The sequence below is a fragment of the Artemia franciscana genome, chromosome 19, assembly GCF_032884065.1.
Source record: "Artemia franciscana chromosome 19, ASM3288406v1, whole genome shotgun sequence".
NCBI lineage: Eukaryota > Metazoa > Arthropoda > Branchiopoda > Anostraca > Artemiidae > Artemia > Artemia franciscana.
In genome coordinates, this window is record NC_088881.1 from 35,478,277 (window position 1) to 35,502,020 (window position 23,744).

General features: G+C 36.8%; 1 protein-coding gene across 1 annotated transcript in view; it reads right to left on the reverse strand.

The window, feature by feature from the left end:
- Nucleotides 1-23,744, reverse strand: part of LOC136039613 (DNA damage-binding protein 2-like) — a 63,405-nt gene that overhangs the window by 19,442 nt on the left and 20,219 nt on the right. Inside the window, exon 5 of the mRNA XM_065723499.1 lies at nt 22,623-22,778. Within this exon, the coding sequence (XP_065579571.1) occupies nt 22,623-22,778 (156 nt within the window). The remainder of the gene's footprint in view (nt 1-22,622; nt 22,779-23,744) is intronic.

The window sequence follows — 23,744 nt, forward strand, 5'->3', positions numbered from 1 at the left end:
ATAAAGGAGGTTTCCCCCTTCTCGGTCACTCACTTTTTATGCCAAAATCTTATTCCCCCCCCCCCCCAATTCTTTATATTTCTTTATGAAACACAGGAGCAGTTGATTTAGAATAAAAAGCTTTTTAAAAGGACTATATAACTTTATCGTAAAGATCAAGCCATGATGAGAGAGCAATTTATATTCAGAAATATTTCTGTTCGTTTTAACTTTTAATGTTGCTCCTTACTTTCAGTAGAAAAAACTTTTCATATTTATTTTTTCATTGTTTTTTTTTAAATAATGCTAGAAAATCCTGCGCCCCCTTCATTGCTTTTCAATAACATACTAAAAAGCCCGATGCATAATTTTTTTTTCTTTTTTTGGGGGGGGGGGAGAGTTCTGCAAAGGGGGATTTCCCAACCTAAGCTGAAAAACAGCCAGAATTTAAATATAAAAAACGGGTTTTTTGTCCACCTGAAAGTAAGGAGCAACATTAGAACTTAAATCGAACACAAATTATTCCTAATGAAAGAGGTTGCCCCCTTCTCAGTCACTCACTTTTTATGCTAAAATTCTATTTTTTTTCCCAATTCTTTATGAACTACTGCTGAAACATGGTAGCAGTTTATTTACAATAAAAAAAATTTTTTAAAGGGACTATAAAACTTTAGCGTAACGATCGGGGGAGGAGCAACTTATATTCGGAATAGTTTCTGTTCATTTTAATGTTGTTCTTTACTTTTAGTTGAAAAAAACTTGTTTTTTACTAACATTCTAAAAGGCCCGATGCATAAACTAGCAATCCAGATTGTCACGTACGCTCATCACGTTGAATGACTTAAATTATCAAATGTCAAAGCTACTAATTATCCAAGTAATTACTAAAAACAAAAACAGGATAATTATTTCTGAGATGACTTGGCTAAACAGCAGATGAAGAAATTAATCAAAATTTAAGATTATCATATCATTACACAACAACATCCAATTGATAAGTAAGAGTAAAAAAGAACACCAATTATACAATAGGATTTTGATACACCAAAAGGAAAAAATCACGTCTCAATTAGAGGTACTTCCAAATTTGATATTTCAATTATTCACCATTTGTGAATCATTTTAACATCGACCTTCCGTAATGGAAAACATTAAGTTTAAATTAAAAAAAAAACACACACAATATATAAAAAAAGGGTCAAGCCGGATACACAAGGTCGATTGACAAAGACCCGGTATAACAATATAGCACACCTATTTGACAGAAAAAAGAAACAAAAACAAATGCATAAAATAAATATAAATAAATCCACGACTCACCACTAGACGGGAACCCACCCACAAAACAACTGACACTCGGCAAATATCAATCCGAAAAACAAAACAAGTACTAATGGCAGTGAACCATATATATTGAAGACTACATATACATGTATGAGTTTTTATTGCTAACGGACACCATAAAAAAAAAAAAAAAAAAAAAAAAAAAAAAAAAAAAAAAAAAAAAAAAAAAAAAAAAAAAAAAATCTGGGTGAAGAATTAGCTAAAAGCAGATGAAACCAAAAAGATTAAGAAGCTTTCCTATGAAAGTGTAGTTGTCTTTGAGAATTACCAGATCGTCAGTGTTTGAATCTTCACGGATGGCAAGCGTTGTCAAATTTTAATATTAAATTTTGTTTATTCATTTTCACAAAGTGACAAAAAAGGACGAAAATGTACCCAACTGTGATGCATGATCACAAATCACATTTAGAATGAACTATTCCTGCTTAAAAACCGGTTTAGATATGGTTCAAGATACTATCAGAAACAAAAAAAAAAAAAAAACGCTATCAAAATTCACTTCACTGAAAAAAAACTTGTAGTTTCAACGATGTGATCTAAAAATCAGTCCCAAAATCAACAGCAACCATAAAAAAGGGACACAACAAAGATTATTAAAAGTCCACAAATAAGAGCTGCGACAAATTAGGATGATGCTATCTGCCCCTCTAACTCCTAAAAAAAAAATTCAATTTGACTAAATGACTTGCCCTTGTCCTGGCCAACTGAAAATAGAAGCAGTTTTGGCCAAAAAAAGGGGAAAATAAGGTTCATATTTCATTAATCGACAGGGGCAAATCTCCAGCATTTTTAATGGGGGGGGGGTGGCAACAGGGTTCCATATCCATACAGTCAAGGGGCATGAGATATATAATAGTTTTCCTCCACATTATTGGGGCCCGACTGTCCCCTTGCCCCCCACCAACAGCACCCCTGTTAATAGATAATTAAAGCACTTTAGAATCCTGTACAACACTACGCTACATTAAATATGAAATTATGCGCAAAAACACTAAATTTAAAAAAGAGTATTTCCCTGCCAAACAATAAGCCAAATTGCAAATTTTGATGATTGCCATCTATATTTTTAGAGGACAGTTTTTTCTTCTTGTCCTGATTAGTATGGAGATGCTTTTGCATGATATCATCAACAAAATTAAATTCAGAGTCCTGCTGTGCCTTGGTGCAGCTGAGTTTGAACATCGCTCCTGTATTATCAAGCTGAGAACAATACCACTGCGCCACTCCAGGACGGATATTTATTTAATCCCCTCGTGAAAATTGATCTGTTCCAGTAGGGTTCCAATTAAAATTAAATCTTTTTCCTTTTAAGTTGCAGGTGAATTTTGTGGTATTAAACCTTATTGTCATTTTGCTCATTGCCATACTCAGCAAACCAATTTGCATGGAGGCTCAGTGATGGCATTTTAGGTCTCCACATTATGGGAAGTTGTTGGTTTGCCTGCAAAAATAGATTTGCCTCAAATGGGTATTGAAAAGGAACAAAAAAGGACGAAAAATCTGGTTGATAGCCACAATCAGTAGCATCATCAAACAGTGGCGATGTGTAAGTAAGGACCGACCAGAGCTGATAGTAACCAAACCTCTAAGAAAAAGGAATTTTGATAAAAATCAATAAATCACGAGAATTGGCTTATTCTGATTCCAAAAATGAATAAATTTTGTAAAGTTTAATGTTACCTATCAAAAGCTACGAGCCTGAGAAAATTATCCTAATTTTCGAAATAGGGGAGAAACACCTCCAAAAAGGCAAGTAATCTTGATGAAAAACACAATCATTTTTTTTTCCAGAAGAAACATCATAAATGAGTGTTTATTTGTTTTTCCAGGGTGATCATATGAAACCAGTGGTCCTTTAAGATCGACAGAGGCTTCATTTGAACGGAAAATTAAAACTTCTAGCACCTATTCCAGGAGATAAAAGTGACTGGATTTGAATAAGATGAGATTAAAAAAAACTGGATTTTTGAACGAACAAAGGGCCAAATAAAGAAGCAAAATAACTTGAAATTTCGGGTGCACATAGCGTCTTTTGATGTACTCAGGTATTCTTAGCCAAGAGTACCTAACGAGTTACCGTATCGTAGGCCCAGAAAACGATATTTAAGAGCGTTTCTACTAAAACCAACCTGTATCATTATTAGATCTTCTGAAGTTTTGAATAAAATTACTGTCTAAGAATTCAGATGCAATCTTATTAGACTAGGGAGGGGGATGGCCTGAGGGCACAGGAGATATTTTCAATTAGAGGCTGGGGATTAAAATGGAACAAGTCACGGAATATAAATTGTTTTCTTTGGCTACATCCTAAGGAACGAATGATAGTAAGAAGTTAAGAGAGGGATCATTTGATTACGAATTCTTGCATCTAGTTGCCTTTTAAAGTGAATCTACTAGTAAAGAGCAACAGCTTGAGCAAACAGCCTTCAGTTTATCAAGACACCAGATCCAAATATTTCGGTGTTACAAGATCGAAAGAATAAATTTAGAGAGAAAGAAAGATGTGAAAGTCAAGCTAAACAAGTAGCTGATAAAAAGAAGAGCGAGTAAAACCAATGAGTAAAAGCATGAGTAAAAGCAAGGACGCTGTCAAACAGGCGCAAACAGGACGAGAAGGCGGCAGCTCTCAATAAACGTCAACTTTAAACGATATAGAAAAGACGAGGAGTGTCAAAGTTCTGCTATCATATCTGCTTCACGAAGAGTTATAAGCAGCATGAAAATGATGAGATGCATCTACCGAAAACTATAAAGTCAGCATCATTCCATGGAAAGTTCAAATACAGGCATGATGAAGAAAATTAGCTTAAAACTATTCAGTCAACATCAAACAGTTCATGATAACGAACTGTAAGTAAGGAGCGACTCGGCTCAATAGTAACCGGAACTCTATAAAAAGGCATTTTAATATCAATAGATACATCAAAAGAATCAGCTTATTAGGCCAATTCCAAATATATAACGTTCATCAAGTTTAGTGTTACCCATCAAAAGTTAAGAGCCTGAGAAAATTTGCCTATTTATGAAACAGGGGGGAAACATCCCCTAAAATTAAGGGAAAATGAAAATCACACCATCAGATTCAGCGTACCATAGAACCCAGATGTAGAAGTTTCAAGCTCCTATCTGCAAATATGGAATTTCGCCATTTTTTACCATAAAATAGATTATGGAAGCGTGTTTATTTGTTTTTTTTTTGGTTTCCCAGGGGCGATGGTATCGAAATAATGATCCAAGAAGATCGGGAGACGTTGCATTCGAACGGAAATTAAAAGTTTAGTTCCCTTTTTGAGTGATCAAGAAGATTGGAGGGCAACTGGGCCCCCTCCCACGCCCGTTTTTCCTCAAAATTATCAGATCAAAATTTTGACAAAGCCATTTTGTTCAGTATAGTTGAAAGATCGAACAATTATGTCTTTAGATGTAAAATGACTTCCCACAGTCCGTGGGAAGAGGCCTATACGTTACGAAATTCGCCAATTCTTTATGTATAGAATTTGTTACTGGGAAGTATACACATATTTTTTTTTGGGGGGGGGGTTGTGCCTGGGGTGAAATTCCATATTGAGAATCTTCCTTGGGGAGTGAAATTTCTGGGAGGGTGAATATTTCAAAGGGAAATGTTTAACTGGGGGGATTTGAAAGAATTATTATTCAAAATTCGTTTTAATTGTCTTACATTCTCTTTGCCAAATTTTTCACGGGGAGATGTTCCGGGAGAATTATCAAGGGGCTTTTTTCCGCATGTTTTGATTTCTGGGAAATAATTTCCAAGAAAGGGGGCATTTCTGGAGTGATCGAGAAACCGATTAGATATTAAAGTCCTATCCAAATGAAAGAATGCTAAGGAGAAGTTTTCAGACTTTGCTACCCGCAAGCAATCTTACAGGGAGGGGGATTCTCAGCATGGATGGAACTATCCGGAGGGAATTTGACAGGGGGAGGGGTGTACTTTACATTGGATGAAATTTCCATGGAGGAGTTCTCTATGAGCGGGAGGGATATATTTAACAAAGGGTGAGCCAGATTTACCGAAGTCATGTGAAAAACAAACAGAAATGATTCCATATGTAAAGGGTTGCTTCCTCCTCAACACTTTGCTCTTTACGTTCAAGTTTGACTGTTTGTCCCAATGGGCCGTTTCATTAGAGTAAGACGCTTTTTTAAAAGTGATAACGGTTTTAGCGTAAAGAGCAAGGTATTGAGGAGGGGGCAATTGTCCATATACGGAATAAATCTGCCAAAATTAATATACAAATTCTGTTTTAATTTTTCATGTACGTTGAGCCAAATTCGAGCCTCCATTAGTTGAAAAACGTTCACAAATTAAATAAAAAAAAATCATTTTTTTTAAACTGAAAATAAGGAGCGACATTAAAACTTAAAACTAACAGAAATTATTCCGTATATGAGAGGAGCTATCCCCTCTTCAACGCCTTGCTATTCACGCTAAAGTTTTTATTGTTTTAAAAAGTAGCGTTGTGACAAAGAATAAAACTTTAGCGTAAAGAGCAAGGCGTTGAAGAGGCGACTGCTCCCTTCATATAAGGAACAATTTCTGTTCATTTAAGTTTTAATGTTGCTCCTTACTTTCAGTTAAAAGAAACTTTTATTTATTTGATCACTCGCAGAAACGATAAAGCAATAGCTATCATAGCATACAGGCATTAATTTCAATCCAGGCCGATACTACGTCTACAGGCGAACCTTGGAAAGTACAGGAAGGTGCATATGTAATGATTCGGATGATGGAGAAACAAACAATGGAATGTTCGTTAATGACTTTTGCTGTTCGTCAAAATGTACCTAAGGTATTTTAAAATGTTTGAGATTTTTTTTTGTTTCTGTTTTGATCTTGATTAAAGATTGATTATAACTTCAAAAAAGTCATTGTTTAAAAAAAATTACTAAAAAAGGGGGGCAACGGTTTCACAACTATGGTCTTTCATTTATGAAATATACACACGTTTCAAATTCATTTTAGCTATCATTTGATATTAATTTCTTTTCAAATTCATTCGATTGCTTTAGATATTTGCAACAACATAAGAGAAATTCAGTGCCAGAGAAATTGTTTTAATCCTCGTGAGAATTTTCGGCTCCCATACTAGGACACTTCGTATCAATTTAAAAGTACTGATTTGTGCAATTTAGCAGCAAGCAGTGGGAGGGGGATAAGGGGATGGTATCCCACACTATATCATAGATAGGCCTAGACACGATTTGAAAAAAAATAATCAAAGTACAAATTAAAAAAGGTTTACAATTTTCAGACTTGTTGAAAAGGAATGGACGATATTATTATTCAATCAATCAATACTGAATCAGTATTGATTCAGAGTTCAAGGTGTGAGGACCTATATTTGGATTGAACCTATCACTAATATTTGGTACAGGATTATCGTCTCTACCTGACATATAGCCAATTTTTTCATAATAATTAATTCAGTGTCCAAAGAATTATAAATAAGAGGATTATTTTCAGACTTGAGTGAAAATTCCCTTGGGAACAGTGATTTCTCTTATCGATATTTTCATGACCTATATATGATATAGGTCAGGATTAAGCAGTTGCAAAAATAATTATAATTTCCGATATTATAGACGATTGCGTTACGATAAAGGTGAGAGGAGAAAAGTAAGCAGAAGGATGGGGGAGAGCTGTTTGCAAGAGCCGTGGTACCCGCCGTGCTTGTCCCTTAAATTGCGAGGACAAGGTAGGCAGCCTCCAACGCTTCCCTTACTTCTCTCGCAAGTGAACCTTCAATCTAGAGAAAATGGGAATTGGCAATTGGTGCGAAAATGAACTTTTCTACAATCCTATCCTGTGCTTTGTACAGAAAAATCTTGCAAAAGGAGTTTCGCCCGATACGATAAAAGAGTACTTGGGCGATTTCTTCGAGTCTTCTTCTCTTGGTGAGACCCGTAAATTGCTTTTTTAAAATCTTTTTCCGAATGAAGTCCCATCGAAGCGCGTAGGAGCCAATGCTGCATTAAACTGTGCTTCGGACATTATTTCTTCGCTTGTAAAGTGCGATTCCCAGAACATAAAGCTTCCGGACTTTGTTATCAAATGTCCCAGCGAAGTGCCAATGATCCCTGTCGATGCCTTCAGTACCCTCAGTGCCAAGGTGAATTCTTGCCTTGAACAGCTGCGTGATATTGCGTCCAAGGTTACAGAGGGACAGTCTAAGCTTGTAGCCCCTACTCAAAATACGAAAAAACCATCCTACGCTGTCGTTGTAAGAAACCCACCCCCGGAGCTCAGCGACCCTATCCTTCGCATGAAGAAGCTCGAAACGTTGGATGGTCACGACGGAATCATAAGTCTAAAATCTAAGCCACATAGCAAAAGCTGGGTTGTGATGGTACGCGATAAGCGCTCAGCCGACTCGCTTGCTGAAGCTGTTACTAGCTCCATCCCTAACGTTGGAGCCAGAGTGATTGATAAAAAGCCTTTAGCTGTGGTCCGGGATATACCCCATAATTATTCAAGAGCTGATTTGGAGGCCTCAGTGGAAGGACTTATTAGTGCTAGTCAAATCGGCGACTCTCGTACTTTTCGCCTCGAGTTCGTCGACAAAACCGCTCTGAATGCGGTTCTGGAGTCGGGAATCCGTATTGGATATGAAATTTTTCGCGCTAAGCCCTTTCAATCCATTCCGCGTCGATGCTTTCGCTGTCAAAGTACTGATCACCTGATTGGAGCTTGTCCCAGCTCACCAGCACATCCCAAGTGTTCCAGATGTTCTGGCCCTCATGTGAATTCCAAGGAAAACCCTTGCCAAGCCTCACCAAAATGTGCAAATTGCACTATGGAACACGTAAGTTTTAGCCTGAAATGCAAAGTTCTCCGATCGGCTCTCAACAATGCTAATAAATGAATGCTCAAACTCCGTTTAGCTTTGTTTCCCTTAATATTAATGGTACAAAAGACAAGGATCTACTGATAAGTGAGCTACTTGAAAATGATATTGTGTTTCTACAGGAGCACCTTCTCTCTAAAGTGAATGTTGATAGCCTAAAGCGTTCTCGGACCCATTATACCTTCTTGAGAGCCGCCCAAAAAACCCGTGGAAGACCATCAGGAGGTCTGGCCATCTATTTCAGACACAAGACTCAGCCGATATTATTGCAAAGCGACGCTAACATCTTAGCGATAAAATGTGGTGATACCGCATTTATAAACATTTATTTCCCCTGTAATAAAAAGACTGTGCAGTCATTGTCTAGTTTTTCACAAGCATGTAATCGCCTACGAACACTACTTAGCGACCTTTCAAAACAAAATACCAAATGGGTTCTCGCCGGTGACATGAACACTGACTTATTATCTAATTCCGACCGATCTGAAATCTTTCTCGATTCACTACCTGGAGGATTCCATCTTGCTGATAAAGATCTTCTATTTACTTATATTCACAATCGTGGTGGTCTTACTTCCAACCTTGATCATGTAATTGTGTCAGATTCAACTCTACTTTCATCAATAGTTCATGTGGAAGACTCTAAAATCGACGACGATCATTTACCAATCACGTGCCAACTATCTTGCTCCATGGCGACCTCTGTGCAACGTAACTCTCCCAAGTGGTTCTCAAAGTTAAATTGGGAAAATACCAATGTTCCACTTTATGTATTGACATTGTCCCAGTTATTATCATCTATTAAAGTGCCTTTCCACTTATTGCAAACATCTGTATCTACAACTTCAACGCGGATAGACATCAACTCGTATTATCAGCAAATAGTGTTCTGTCTAAAGTCTGCCGCTAAAACAGCTGTACCCTCCGAGTGCGTGCGAACGGGTACTCGCAATCCCTTTTGGAAAGTTGATCCTAAAGTGAAGATAGCTAAACAAAAAGCTAAGTTCTGGCTCCGTATGTGGATAGCCTGTAATCGTCCTTCTTCTGGTTCAGTACATCAAATAAAACAGAAAACCAAACGAGAGTACAAATATGCCCTGCGTAGAGCGAGACTGAATGCCTGGGATGGTCCTTGTGACAAGAAATCCTGGGATCGTGTTATAAAGAGTGTTAAGTGTTCACATCCAATTAATTCGTCTCTTCGGCTATGTGACTTCGTTTCTCATTATAAAAATATTTTGCTTTCGTTTAATATTAATCTCCAAAATCATTTTACAAAGCTTGTAAACTCAATCCTCCCAATTCGTATCAACCAATCTCAAGTGTTGTCGGTGGAATCTGGTGTTATACTCCGAGCTCTTATGCAAGTGAATAAGTCTGAGTCTCTCGATAGTGATGGTCTTTGCTTCAAGTTTTTTGCTTATGATTGTCCTGAACTGCTGAAGCATTTGCAATTATTGTTTCAGATGTGTTTGGCACAGTCCGTTGTGCCAGATAGTTCTTTGTCCGGTTGTATATCTCCCATAGTCAAGAGGGGTAAGGACCCCAGTGCTTGCTCTAATTATCGTCCTATCACTGTGTCTTGTTTTGTTAGTAAGCTATTTGAATATGTATTGCTACCGGCCATTAACTCCAAGTGCAATTTTACACCCTTCCAGCTTGGTTTTAGAAAAGGTATGGGCTGTTTTCAAGCTCACCATATTGTGGGTCGGCTAATGAAACAAGCTGTTGCTCAAAAAAGTCCCCTGTATTGTTTGACTGTTGACATATCTAGTGCTTTTGATAATGTAATTCATTCAAATGCTTTGTTTTCTCTAGCAGCCTCGGGTGTTAACCTTTCTATTGTTTCCGTGCTTAAGTATTGGTATGCTAATTCTTCAGTTAGGGTGAAGTGGAATGGTACGGTAGGGGAGTATATTCCTGTTAAAAAAGGCGTTAGGCAAGGTGCCGTGTTATCCCCGAGCATTTTTAAATGTGTTTTGGCTTCGTGTCTCCAACGTCTTCAACCGTCAATTTTTTACAATGATAATTTAGGTATTAGTCACGTTGCATATGCTGATGATGTTCTGCTTCTTAGCCGGACAAAAAATAGTCTAATTACCAACTTCTACCGGCTTTCAGCCGCACTATCCACAGTAGGCCTTTCAGTTAATGCCTCCAAATGTGAGTTTTTGTGTTTTGGGAGTCCTCCACCAGCATCACCTCTTTGCTTGGGTTCTTCAACTATACCATGTTCAGCAAGTATTAAATGGTTGGGTCTCTCTTTTTCCACGTCACTTTCGTCTACTTGCTCCGCTATTACGTCCAGCGTGCTGAAAAGTATGCGGGTTGGATACGCGAAAATTTCACCAAATCGTGGTCGGTATAACCGAAATGGACTATGCCGTCTTTATTCTAGTTTTTGTGTCCCTGCTGTTTTTTATCTTTCTGGTTTTGCTTTCCTCCTTCGCAAGAAGGATACAAAGAAAATACGCTCAGGATATTTTAAGTATTGCAAGTATTTGCTGCGTCTGCCTCGGTGGTATCGGAATCATACAGTCGTCTCTAAATTTGACATCGTTGATGCGCCCTCGCGACTGAAACATTTATCTAAAGATATATGTTTTAAAACTCGGCAAATGGTCGGTGTTTTTGACCCTCTTTGGCCATTTTTTGATTACTACTACTACTACTACTACTAATAACTCACTGCAGCACCAAGCCGCCTGAGGCCAACACAGCTACGCACGCTCCTCCTCCAACCTAATCTATTGAAAGCCTCCCTCTTTACACCCTCCCAGGAAGTTCCCATTTCCTTTAAATCCTTATTTATGACATCCTCCCAACCCAGACAAGGACGACCTGCTTTCCGTGTAGCCCCAGACGGTTGGCCAAAAAGGACAATCTTCGGTAATCTGTCATCCTTCATCCGTAGAACGTGGCCTAGCCATCTCAACCTTTCTTTCATTATAGCCCCAGAAAGCGGGATTGAACCACACTTTTCGTACAACCTACTGTTTGAAATACGGTCAGTCAGCCGGGTACCCAGAACAATCCGTAGGCAATTTCTCTGGAAAACATCTAGTAAATTTTCATCTGCTTTTCGGAGTGTCCATGCTTCAGAGCCATATTTGACCACTGTCATCACTGTAGCTTCCAATATTCTAATCTTGGTTTGTAGGCTTATCTTTCTATTCTTCCAAACTTTTTTTAACTGTGAAAAAACACCCTGAGCTTTAGCTATTCTACTTTTAACATCTTCACTGCTCCCACCATCTTTACTAATAATACTACCAAGGTAACTGAAGCTCCCAACCTGATCAATCTTTTCGTTACCTAAGGTCACCTGTTCATCTTCACTTATTCCTAACCTTAGTGACTTAGTCTTCTTAACATTAATTTTCAAGCCTATTTTAGCACCCTGAACTCGTAAAACCTCTAAAAATTCATTCATTTTGCTCACACTTTCATCTAATATGCTTAAATCATCAGCATAATCTAAGTCCAGGAGCGTTCTTCCTCCCCATTTGATTCCATGGTCTCCAATTGCCTTTCCTGTGCTCCTTAAGATAAAGTCCATCAAAATGATCCATATAAAGGGGGATAGAACACAACCCTGCTTAACTCCTGATTTAATACAAAACCAGTTGCTAACCTCATTTCCTACCTTAACCGCAGCAGTATTATTCTCGTACATAGCGCAAATCACTTTAATGTATTTTTCTGGTATACCATATAACGATAAGACCTTTGTTAACGCTGTTCTATCAACAGAATCGAAAGCTTGCTCATAATCGATAAAACTAAGGACCAAAGGTGTTTGACAACGAAGGGACTTCTCAATTATTAACCTAAGAGTGAAAACATGGTCGACACATCCTCTGCCTTTTCTAAAACCGCATTGTTCTTCCCTTAAAACTTTGTCTACAGCATGTCTCAGTCTAAAAAGTATCATATTACTCAGTAATTTGCTACCTACAGAGACCAGACTAATGCCTCGATAATTCCGACATTCACTCTTGTCACCTTTCTTATACAGTGGTTTAATTAAGGTTTTCCTAAAATCATTGGGTACTTCCCCTTTTTCAAAAATCATGTTCATAATCTTCAGTAGCTTATTCCTAACCTCAGAGCCACCATATTTAAGGAACTCATTAATCATACTATCAGCACCTGGGGCCTTATTATTTTTTAATCCTTCTAGTACTGTCGCTAATTCTTCCTCACTAAACATATCTTCCTTCACATCCAAGGTATCACAAACTTTTTCATTTTCATCTATATCTTTTCCTGCAACTGTATCTCGGTTTAGCACATTCTCAAAATGTTCCACCCATCTTTCTTTAACTTTTTCCTTATCACTAATTGTGACCCCATTTCTATCTTTAACTGGGACTAGTCCGGATCGGCTACTCCCTTTCAATTTATTAACATGCCAGTATAATATTTTACTATTATGCCGTCTAGCCGCATCTTCCAGATCCTCAGCAATTTTATCCATCGCCTCCATTTCACATCTCCTTAGTTCATATTTTAATGCTTTCTCCACTTTCTTTACATTCCTTTTGTTTTCATACGACCTATCGCTCAGATAATTCTTATACAAACCCCTTCTACTCTCTATTAAACCTAAAGCTTTTTCACTAATATTCCTAGTTGCTGTCTTAGCACTCTTCCCTAGGACACCATCAGCAACTTCACAAATTGTTTTTCTGAAATTATTCCATCCATCTTCCACATTGTCAAATTTTAAACCCTCAAGTTTAGTACTCAACTGTTCCTGGAATTTTTTTCTCAAATTTTCATCCTGAAGTCTACCAACATCATAACTTTCCGGGAGGGAGTTACTCTTCCGAAATTTCAGCTTTAAATTAACCTTAGACACTACTAGATGGTGATCTTTACTTTTAACATCAATAACGGCACTCCTATACACCCTAGTATCTTGTATTGATCCTGCTAGTCTTCTGTTTACAATAACATAATCAATAAGGTTTGCTGTCTTACCATCACGTGAATACCATGTCAACTTATGGGCCATTTTGTGACCAAACACCGTATTGGTTATAACTAGGTTGTTATACCTACAAAATTGCAAAAGCCTATAGCCATTACTGTTTTCTTTTCCTATACCAAAATTACCTAGGCTAGGATACCATCTATCCCTATTTCTACCAACCTGGGCATTAAAATCTCCTAGCAAAAACACCATATTTCTACCTGGTACCCTGTCTATTTGCTCCTGTAACTGTAAGTAAAATTCATCTGAGTCACTAGTATCTCCATCAGTTGGTTCAATGGGGGCATATACTACTATAACTGATACCCTAAACTTTTTAGTCATAAAATGAGCAATTAGTATTCTATTATTAATACCTTCCCAGCCTAAACAAGACTTAGCAGCTTCCTTATTCATCATGAGCCCTACTCCCTGTCTATGTACCCCATCCTTCCTTCCTGAGTAAACAAATTCTATGTCACCTAATTTCATGCTTCCTACCCCTGGGATATGAGTTTCTGAAACTCCTAATAAATCCAGTTCAAACCGTCTGAATTCGTCAGTCAAAATGTCGATGCGATAGTCATTTTTTAACGTCGTAACATTCCAAGTTCCAATTTTCATGTTCTTTAAATCTTTGAAATTATTTTGGCCTCAAGAAAAGCAGTGATCCCGGATACCAGTGCAGGATGGGGACCAACATATCTTCTCAAGTCTACACCGAAGCGCTTAAGCCGGCTTAGAACCGGACAGCAAGAAGTCCCTGGGACCTCCAGTAAGTTGGAGGCTTTGTGCAATCCTGGGCCCATCTTGGTCACAACATGGTTTTCAGCACTTGGCGATGCTCTTCTATCAACAAGAGTCGAAATCCTGCACAGACAGTCCCAAGCCTATTACCTCCGACTCATTATATATTCATGCCTACAAATATTAAGCTACTACGGGGAGGCAGCCCATAGTAGATAAATTAGCTAGGAAGAGGTTTTTCAGCCCGAAAACGCCCATCAAAACAAACCAAGCCCAGAAAATTATCCAATAATCAGAATCCCGTACGCGTGCTGTGTTGTTTGCTAGGCTATAATTTCCTCGAGGGGCGCCACTCCTCAAGTGGGAAAAATTGACCGCAAGTTTCCCAGTCTTGCAGGTACCCCGAAAGGGTCGAGGCAGCCCTTTACAGAGGCCGTTGTCCATAAATCTGGATCTTACGCCCTGCCGCAGTTGTCCTCCTATAGAGGGTCCTCCCACGATGGTGTTCTGCTTCACCATGCAATTTAACCCATTACTGGGAGAAGGTTTGTAACTCATCTGACGCGTGAACACGGCAGTTGGCCCTGCTGAGTGTACATTTGAGGGGCCTTCTTCCTCCTCCACCTGAAATTATGACCCCCAGGGGAGGGTTTCCCAGTTTCTATTATGGGCCCCACTGGGACAAGGTCCTACTTGGCCTAAGCCTCCTATGGAGCTACTCTACCTATCTATAGGGCTTACATATATACATATATATATATATACACATATACATATACATATATATACATACACATATACATATACATACACATACACATACACATACATACACACATACTCACTAACGTGCAAATATATACCCTGAATTGGTATAGGCTAGGTCTGTATATGGTGAATATTAATTTCCTTTCTGATGCAAATGCACAATAACTTTGGATTCAGGATGCAATTCTGACTATAGAGATAAGTATTTTTCTTACTTGAAATGTATGTGCAGAATTAGAAATTCTGCTGGTACTACAAAAGTAGACCTAAGTAGCCAATTTAGCCTGTCTGAAACATCTCACAAGCCAACACCTTATATAAAAAAAAAAAAAAAAAAAAAAAAAAAAAAAAAAAAAAAAAAAAAAAAAAAAAAAAAAAAAAACACCTTTGATAATTTAAATGAATAAGAAAACTTATTAGAAATTCTGCTGATACTGCAAAAGTAGACCTAAATAGCCAATTTAGCCTGTTTGAAACATCTCACAAGCCAATACCCTATAGAAAACACCTTTGAGAATTTAAATGAAGAAGAAAACTTATTAGAGACTCTGCTAATACTGCAAAAGTAGACCTAAGTATCCAATTTAGCCTGTTTGAAACATCTCACAAGCCAACACCCTATAGAAAACACCTTTGACAATTTAAATGAATAAGAAAACTAGTTAAAAACTCTGATAATACTGCAAAAGTAGACCTAAGTAGCCAATTTAGCTTGTTTGAAACATCTCACAAGCCAACACCCTATAGAAAACACCTTTGACAATTTAAATGAATAAGAAAACTAGTTAAAAACTCTGCTAATACTGCAAAAGTAGACCTAAGTAGCCAATTTAGCCTGTTTGAAACATCTCACAAGCCAACACCCTATAGAAAACACCTTTGACAATTTAAATGAATAAGAAAACTAGTTAAAAACTCTGCTAATACTGCAAAAGTAGACCTAAGTAGCCAATTTAGCCTGTTTGAAGCATCTCACAAGCCGACACCCTATAGAAAAACACCTTTGACAATTTAAATGAATAAGAAAACTAGTTAAAAACTCTGCTAATACTGCAAAAGTAGACCTAAGTATCCAATTTAGCCTGTTTGAAACATCTCACAAGCCAACACCCTATAGAAAACACCTTTGACAATTTAAATGAATAAGAAAACTAGTTAAAAACTCTGATAATACTGCAAAAGTAGACCTAAGTAGCCAATTTAGCTTGTTTGAAACATCTCACAAGCCAACACCCTATAGAAAACACCTTTGACAATTTAAATGAATAAGAAAACTAGTTAAAAACTCTGCTAATACTGCAAAAGTAGACCTAAGTAGCCAATTTAGCCTGTTTGAAACATCTCACAAGCCAACACCCTATAGAAAACACCTTTGACAATTTAAATGAATAAGAAAACTAGTTAAAAACTCTGCTAATACTGCAAAAGTAGACCTAAGTATCCAATTTAGCCTGTTTGAAACATCTCACAAGCCAACACCCTATAGAAAACACCTTTGACAATTTAAATGAATAAGAAAACTAGTTAAAAACTCTGCTAATACTGCAAAAGTAGACCTAAGTATCCAATTTAGCCTGTTTGAAACATCTCACAAGCCAACACCCTATAGAAAACACCTTTGACAATTTAAATGAATAAGAAAACTAGTTAAAAACTCTGCTAATACTGCAAAAGTAGACCTAAGTAGCCAATTTAGCCTGTTTGAAGCATCTCACAAGCCGACACCCTATAGAAAAACAACTTTGACAATTTAAATGAATAAGAAAACTAGTTAAAAACTCTGCTAATACTGCAAAAGTAGACCTAAGTATCCAATTTAGCCTGTTTGAAACATCTCACAAGCCAACACCCTATAGAAAACACCTTTGACAATTTAAATGAATAAGAAAACTAGTTAAAAACTCTGCTAATACTGCAAAAGTAGACCTAAGTATCCAATTTAGCCTGTTTGAAACATCTCACAAGCCAACACCCTATAGAAAACACCTTTGACAATTTAAATGAATAAGAAAACTAGTTAAAAACTCTGCTAATACTGCAAAAGTAGACTTAAGTAGCCAATTTAGCCTGTTTGAAACATCTCACAAGCCAACACCCTATAGAAAACACCTTTGACAATTTAAATGAATAAGAAAACTAGTTAAAAACTCTGCTCATACTGCAAAAGTAGACCTAAGTATCCAATTTAGCCTGTTTGAAACATCTCACAAGCCAACACCCTATAGAAAACACCTTTGAAAATTTAAATGAATAAGAAAACTAGTTAAAAACTCTGCTAATACTGCAAAAGTAGACCTAAGTAGCCAATTTAGCCTGTTTGAAGCATCTCACAAGCCGACACCCTATAGAAAAACACCTTTGACAATTTAAATGAATAAGAAAACTAGTTAAAAACTCTCCTAATACTGCAAAAGTAGACCTAAGTATCCAATTTAGCCTGTTTGAAACATCTCACAAGCCAACACCCTATAGAAAACACCTTCGACAATTTAAATGAATAAGAAAACTAGTTAAAAACTCTGCTAATACTGCAAAAGTAGACCTAAGTAGCCAATTTAGCCTGTTTGAAACATCTCACAAGCCAACACCCTATAGAAAACACCTTTGACAATTTAAATGAATAAGAAAACTAGTTAAAAACTCTGCTAATACTGCAAAAGTAGACCTAAGTAGCCAATTTAGCCTGTTTGAAACATCTCACAAGCCAACACCCTATAGAAAACACCTTTGACAATTTAAATGAATAAGAAAACTAGTTAAAAACTCTGCTAATACTGCAAAAGTAGACCTAAGTATCCAATTTAGCCTGTTTGAAACATCTCACAAGCCAACACCCTATAGAAAACACCTTTGACAATTTAAATGAATAAGAAAACTAGTTAAAAACTCTGCTAATACTGCAAAAGTAGACCTAAGTATCCAATTTAGCCTGTTTGAAACATCTCACAAGCCAACACCCTATAGAAAACACCTTTGACAATTTAAATGAATAAGAAAACTAGTTAAAAACTCTGCTAATACTGCAAAAGTAGACCTAAGTAGCCAATTTAGCCTGTTTGAAGCATCTCACAAGCCGACACCCTATAGAAAAACAACTTTGACAATTTAAATGAATAAGAAAACTAGTTAAAAACTCTGCTAATACTGCAAAAGTAGACCTAAGTATCCAATTTAGCCTGTTTGAAACATCTCACAAGCCAACACCCTATAGAAAACACCTTTGACCCTGCTGATTTGACATGCTGAAGTTAGGTGGCTATCCACCTAATTTATACCATATAAACTTGGACAACGTGTAGGATGCACTTCTTGATTAAAGGTTCGCAAAATCAATCCCGCTTGTCGCAAGGATTATAGCCTGCATTTATCGATTCTTGATTATTTTTTTTTCTGTCCCAAAGTCAATTTGTCCTAAGGTGTCCTAAGGTTCTTAGTGCCATTGATTATTTAGTTTGGGATGGGTGTCAGGCGTGAAACTCGGTAAACTCAGCCTGAGTCGGCATAGCTACAAATGGGTACCCAGAAAAAATCTGGAGAGGGGGACTCAAATTACATGAGCCATTTAGAATCTAATATTTGAGCTTATAGTGGAATAACCTCAAGTAAATTTCACGATGGGAAAAACAACCCGTTTGAGGCTTCCAAGAAACGACAAAGCAGAGGTGTTTAGGTTATTCCTAAATTTGAGACCTGTTTTGTTTCTTTTAAACAACCTTTATATAAACTATGAATCCGTTATGAACAACTTTCACGCTTCCAAGAATTGCTTAAGTTGAGATAATTATATTATAACGAGACTTGCTTGGTAAATTCTAAACCAGCTTTAATGTTATTGCTTCTGTGAATCTATTGTGAATAAAAATAAAGCCATCAGCACAAAAAAGAGAAACTATCACGCAAAAAAAAAATCGATCAGCCCCTCCCCCTCCCTCTGTTTAGAATAACATAAATGCCTTTATCTTCTTTTATTTCTCCTCAATCCAACGTTCGTATTTTTCTCTCGTCTTTTCACAATTTTGACGAAATAATTTGCTATGATTGAAAGTAGCCATAGAATGGGCCGAAAGGCCTTTACTTTCGATTTGTTTGAGACTTGTATCTGGAAGTCCTCGTGCCAAGACACAAACCAAATGGTTCTCCTAAAATAGGGCTGGTTTTTTCTTGAATTTTCTTATCTTAGACTACCAAAGACACCAAAATAAAAGCCTTTTCACCATCTAGACCAGGGAAGTCCAACCTCCAGCCAACTTGTGATTTTTATGCGGCCCACTAGTCATTTTCAAGACATCCTTTAATACAACTGTACCCATTTTTCTTTGAAATTTAATAGGTTCTGCTGCCCCTTGAATTGCTTCAAATGACAATGTGGCCCACTATAATAAAATATTGTATATCCCAGGCCTAGACCTTGGGTCTATTCATACTTAAACTGCAATTTTCTATGATTTTTCTTTTGTCATTTCGTAATTATGAAATATTTAGGGCAGTATCATAATTTTTCGGGGTTGCCAAGTTGAACCAATAATATAAATAAGCAAAACTAATTCACTAAATTCGCTAGACTAAAACACTAATTCACAGTGTTTCTCCCCCAGAAAATTTTTTAAGTTTAGCAATTTGGTTGATTCGCAGAGACACAAACACTTCCTCGATGATTTTTAACCAATATTTCTTTTTTAGTGCCCACTACTACCAAAAACTGCACAACTGCATATAGAAGTTATCTCATCAAGTCCTAATGTTTCAAATATTTATGGTTGGATTAATTCCACTTAACCAATTCAAACAATAAGGTTCCATTTTATCTATCCTTGGTACTTCAAGATCTTGGACCAAGGTGACCCTAAAGTACAAAAATGAAAAAAATGGCTTGAATTGCCAAAAATTTGAGATTTTACAATTTTTCATAAATTTTATATGGCTTGCCTGGTCCTTTATATGGCTTGCCTGGTCCCTAGTCCTTTTATATGGCTTGCCTGGTCCTCCTCACAATATTTGCCAGTGTCTGCCCTTTTAGAATTTTAGCAATATGCACACTATTGTCTTTGTAAAAGGCAGAAAAAGAAAAAGAAATCCTCCCAAATAAGCAGCATTAACCGGGGATACTAGCCCAAGAACATGAAAGGAGGGTGGAGAATGGCAAACTATATTTTCTAAATTTAAGGGGGTATTTTTCCAAATTGAATTACCAAAAAACATTATATTTCAATGAAACTAACACCCAAAAAAGGTATTTTCCCAAATCTAGGGGCGATGGGGAGTATAAGGAGGAGGCAAATAACACTCCCCAAAAAACAAATACATCTGTCATTCATGAAAAAAAAATCATCACTCAGTACCCCTACAAGCTATGCACATGTTTCAACATGATATATAAATGAAGTAGCAGGCACACATGCGTCACACATGGCACAACTTTAAAAATCAGTCTAATGCATTCATTAACTTTACTCTTCATTAATTTTATTATTTAATTGTTTACACTGAAAAAAAAAATCAAGCTAGAGGCGAAAAAATTTATACAAATCTTTGTCACTATAAGAGTGTAGTTTTTCTCAATTTTCCAATATATTGGGGGAGGAGCTTAATTTTACTTTTATTCAAAGGCTGCAAAGAGTTTTGCGTTTACTGCAAAGAAGATAAGGGGGTACAAGCACCACGAGAAAATTTTCCCGGGGGTAAGAAGGGAAATGGCAGGAGTCTCATTTTTACTAGGGCCTAAATGGGGGCATTTCTCATTTTCCCCATTTCGTTAATTTAAATGTGTTCTAGTTTCCAAGGAGGGGGGGGGGCAACACGTTCCCTGGTGGTGCCCATCAAGGGAGGCGGCCGGTGCGTCTATCTCTATTCCAAAGGCTACCTAATTTAATTCCAAGAATTATCTACGATGGAAAACAAATTCGTCTTGGAATTGTAGTCAAATCTTGCCATTTCATTAAATGATATTACCAACTTATTTTTAATTTTATGATAATTTAGCTTTTAAAAAACAATTTTCATTTCTTCTTTTTTAAGCAAAAGGCCTTGACAGAACTTTCAACTTTTATTCACATGAAAATTATACAAGGAAGTAGCTTTTGCCCCCCTCCCACCAAGAAAAAAAATGGTAAACTAAATAGATTTTAGAGTGATTAGTTTTACAGAGCAATATAATTAATAGCAATAAAAGAACTTGAAAGTTCTTTCAACTGAAAGTAAGGGGCAACATCAAAACTTAAACCGAGTAAAAATTATTATACATTTGAAGGGGATTGCCCCCTCCTCAGCACCTCACTCTTCACGCTAATGTTTTTAGTACTTTTAAGAAAAGCTTCTTATCATTTTAATTAAACGACCTTTATGTGTCGTTCTTAAAGAATTGGGACAAAATTCAAACTGCAACGTAAAGAGCGAGGTGTTGAGGAGGGGGCAATCCCCTTCAAATACGTAATAATTTCTATTCGTTTTAAGTTTTGAGTTGCTCCTTACTTTCGGTTAAAAAAACTTGTTTTTTTTTTAACATAATTTCTGATCTTTTTTTGAATAATTCCAGGAAATCTGGACCCATATCAACGGAGATATCTTCCTCCCCATGAAAATAATCTCTAGACAATTCAATCTCAGTAAAAAATTCATCCCCTGACAATTACCCCTTAGCAACTGCATGTGTAAAATTCAGACGGGAAAGAGAAACCAAGACACACAAAAAGAATTTTGTTTAGGAATTCTGGCAAATTCCCCCAGTGTATAATTTTCTCTATCAAGTTTACTTCCAGGAAACTTCCTTTCCAATGGAAAATTCTCACGTGGAAAAACCCCCAACAGAAAATTCGTCACCCCTCCCCCACACGAAAATTTATACATACTTCCCAATTACAAATCCTATGCATGAACTATGGGAAATTTTTATAACTTAAAGATCTTTCTGCTAGGGCTGTGGGGGGAAGGGGGGGGGGTCATGTTACATCCAAAGGCGTAGTTATTGGGCCTAATATAAAATTCCACATTTTTACAGATGGAAGCTTAAAACCTCTACAGTAGGATTTTCTGATATGCTGAATCTGATGGTATGATTTTCATTATGATTTTATGACTCTTAGGGGGTGTTTTCCTCTTTTTTGAAAATCAGGCAAATTTTCTCAGGCTCTTATCCTTTAATGGTTAAGACTAAACTTAACGAAACTTATATATTTAAAATCAGCATATTGAGCCAATTGTTTTGGTATATCTATTGGTATCAAAATTCCGTGTTTTAGAGTTTCGGTTAGTATTAAGCCGTGTCGCTCCTTACTTACAGTTCATTACCAGGAACTGTTTAATAAGTTTCCCTCAAGATGCAATAGATTAAATAAGAAACTAAAATAAGAAAATTAGCAATGAAATAACTTGGAGACAAATTGTTGGCTTAAAAGCTTAGAAGCCTTATTTTCGATTTTGTATACAGTTATTCAATTTGGAGATACGTCCTTCCATTATGTGTACAATATAACATAATTTGCTTTGTTCTATATGTTTCTTTGTTTTAACGAAAGACTGTTTGAATACAACTGACACTTGCGCGGGGTGGATAAGTTCCAGTCCAATAAAAGCAGGTAAATATTTACATACAACTTAGGGGGGACTGGGACATGTACCCTTCCCTCGAAAATTGGAAAAAATTAGATTGTTGGAATAGTTTCTTTTATTATTACTCTATTTCATTTGATTTTATTGTTTTTTTAAATATTGCGCCACAATCTGAAATAAATTATAATCATATGTGCATATTTTATAGCTTGATATCAATGGTCTAATTCCCCTTTTTTATACTTCACTCAATTGTTTCAATTTGGTGTCCTTATGTTTCCGTATCGTAAAGATTAGCCCTCCCTCTCCTCTTAAGACCATGTGTTCTACACTAAATAAGCACAAGACCTGCAACAGCAGCAGCTAAAAAAGAAGAAAAAGAAAGAAAAACAGACCTTGGATTGAATTCAGCATGTGTCACTTTCTGCTTATGAAGTCGAATTTGAGAGATCTGTTCACCATCGACAGACAAAATTCGCACATAACCCTTATTATCCCCAGCCAACATAACTTTGCCAGTAAAACTCACATCCAATGAGGTATACCAGTGACTAAAATTAGCAAGAAAAAGCATATTTAGAAGAAATACACTTTGGTTACAAAGAAAGCTACACTTTTGTGTTACTCCAGATCAGAGAACTGTACGCTGCAACTCTTCACTGCTGAGTCTGGAGACTGCCTTGGAATGTAGCCCAAAACAATAACAAACACGAATGGCGATAGGACACATCCTTGTTTGACGCCAGACATTATCTTGAAGAAAGGCGTATCCTCATTTTCTATGAGCACACAAAATTCACTATCTTCACAGAGTGTGAATAATAGTAATATATATTTGCCAGTTCAAATGAGTGTAATAAAATAATAAAAAAAGGCTTGATATAACTATTTGCATTTTTCTGTATTTCTTTTTTGTTTTTTTTCCTCTCCATGTTTATTTCCCTTATCTTGTATTATGAATATTTTTTACAGATATGGTTTTAACGTTTTTCCTAACGTTCACAGGTCATGGAGTCAAAGAGATGCATGTCTTGATTATTTGATATTAATAAAGCTGAAGTTGATTAATATTTAACTGGCTTGTCAGGTACTCCGTAATAATTCAAAATCTTCCATAAAATCCTTCGATCAACAGAATCGAATACCTTCTCAAAATCACTGAAGCAAGTGTATATTTTTTGTTATATTCCCATGACTTTTTAACCGTTAGTCTAAGAATGAAAAATAAGACCAGAGCAAGACATACGAGGCCAAAAGCCCTGTTGCTCTTCCCTAAGGTGAGTCTTGGGCTATTCTTAGGCGTTTTATTTTACTAGACACAGAAGTTTATTGATACCCCTTGAGTTGTCAGATATTAGCACATCACCCTTCTTGAAAAGTTCATGTCCAGGGTCCAATCTTTCCGGACTGCTGAATTATTCCAGGCAACCACGAATGACCTTACGATGGTTCGGGCACCTGCTTCGAATCCCACCACATCTAGCCGCAAAGACGACCTACGATTTCGACCCTATCAA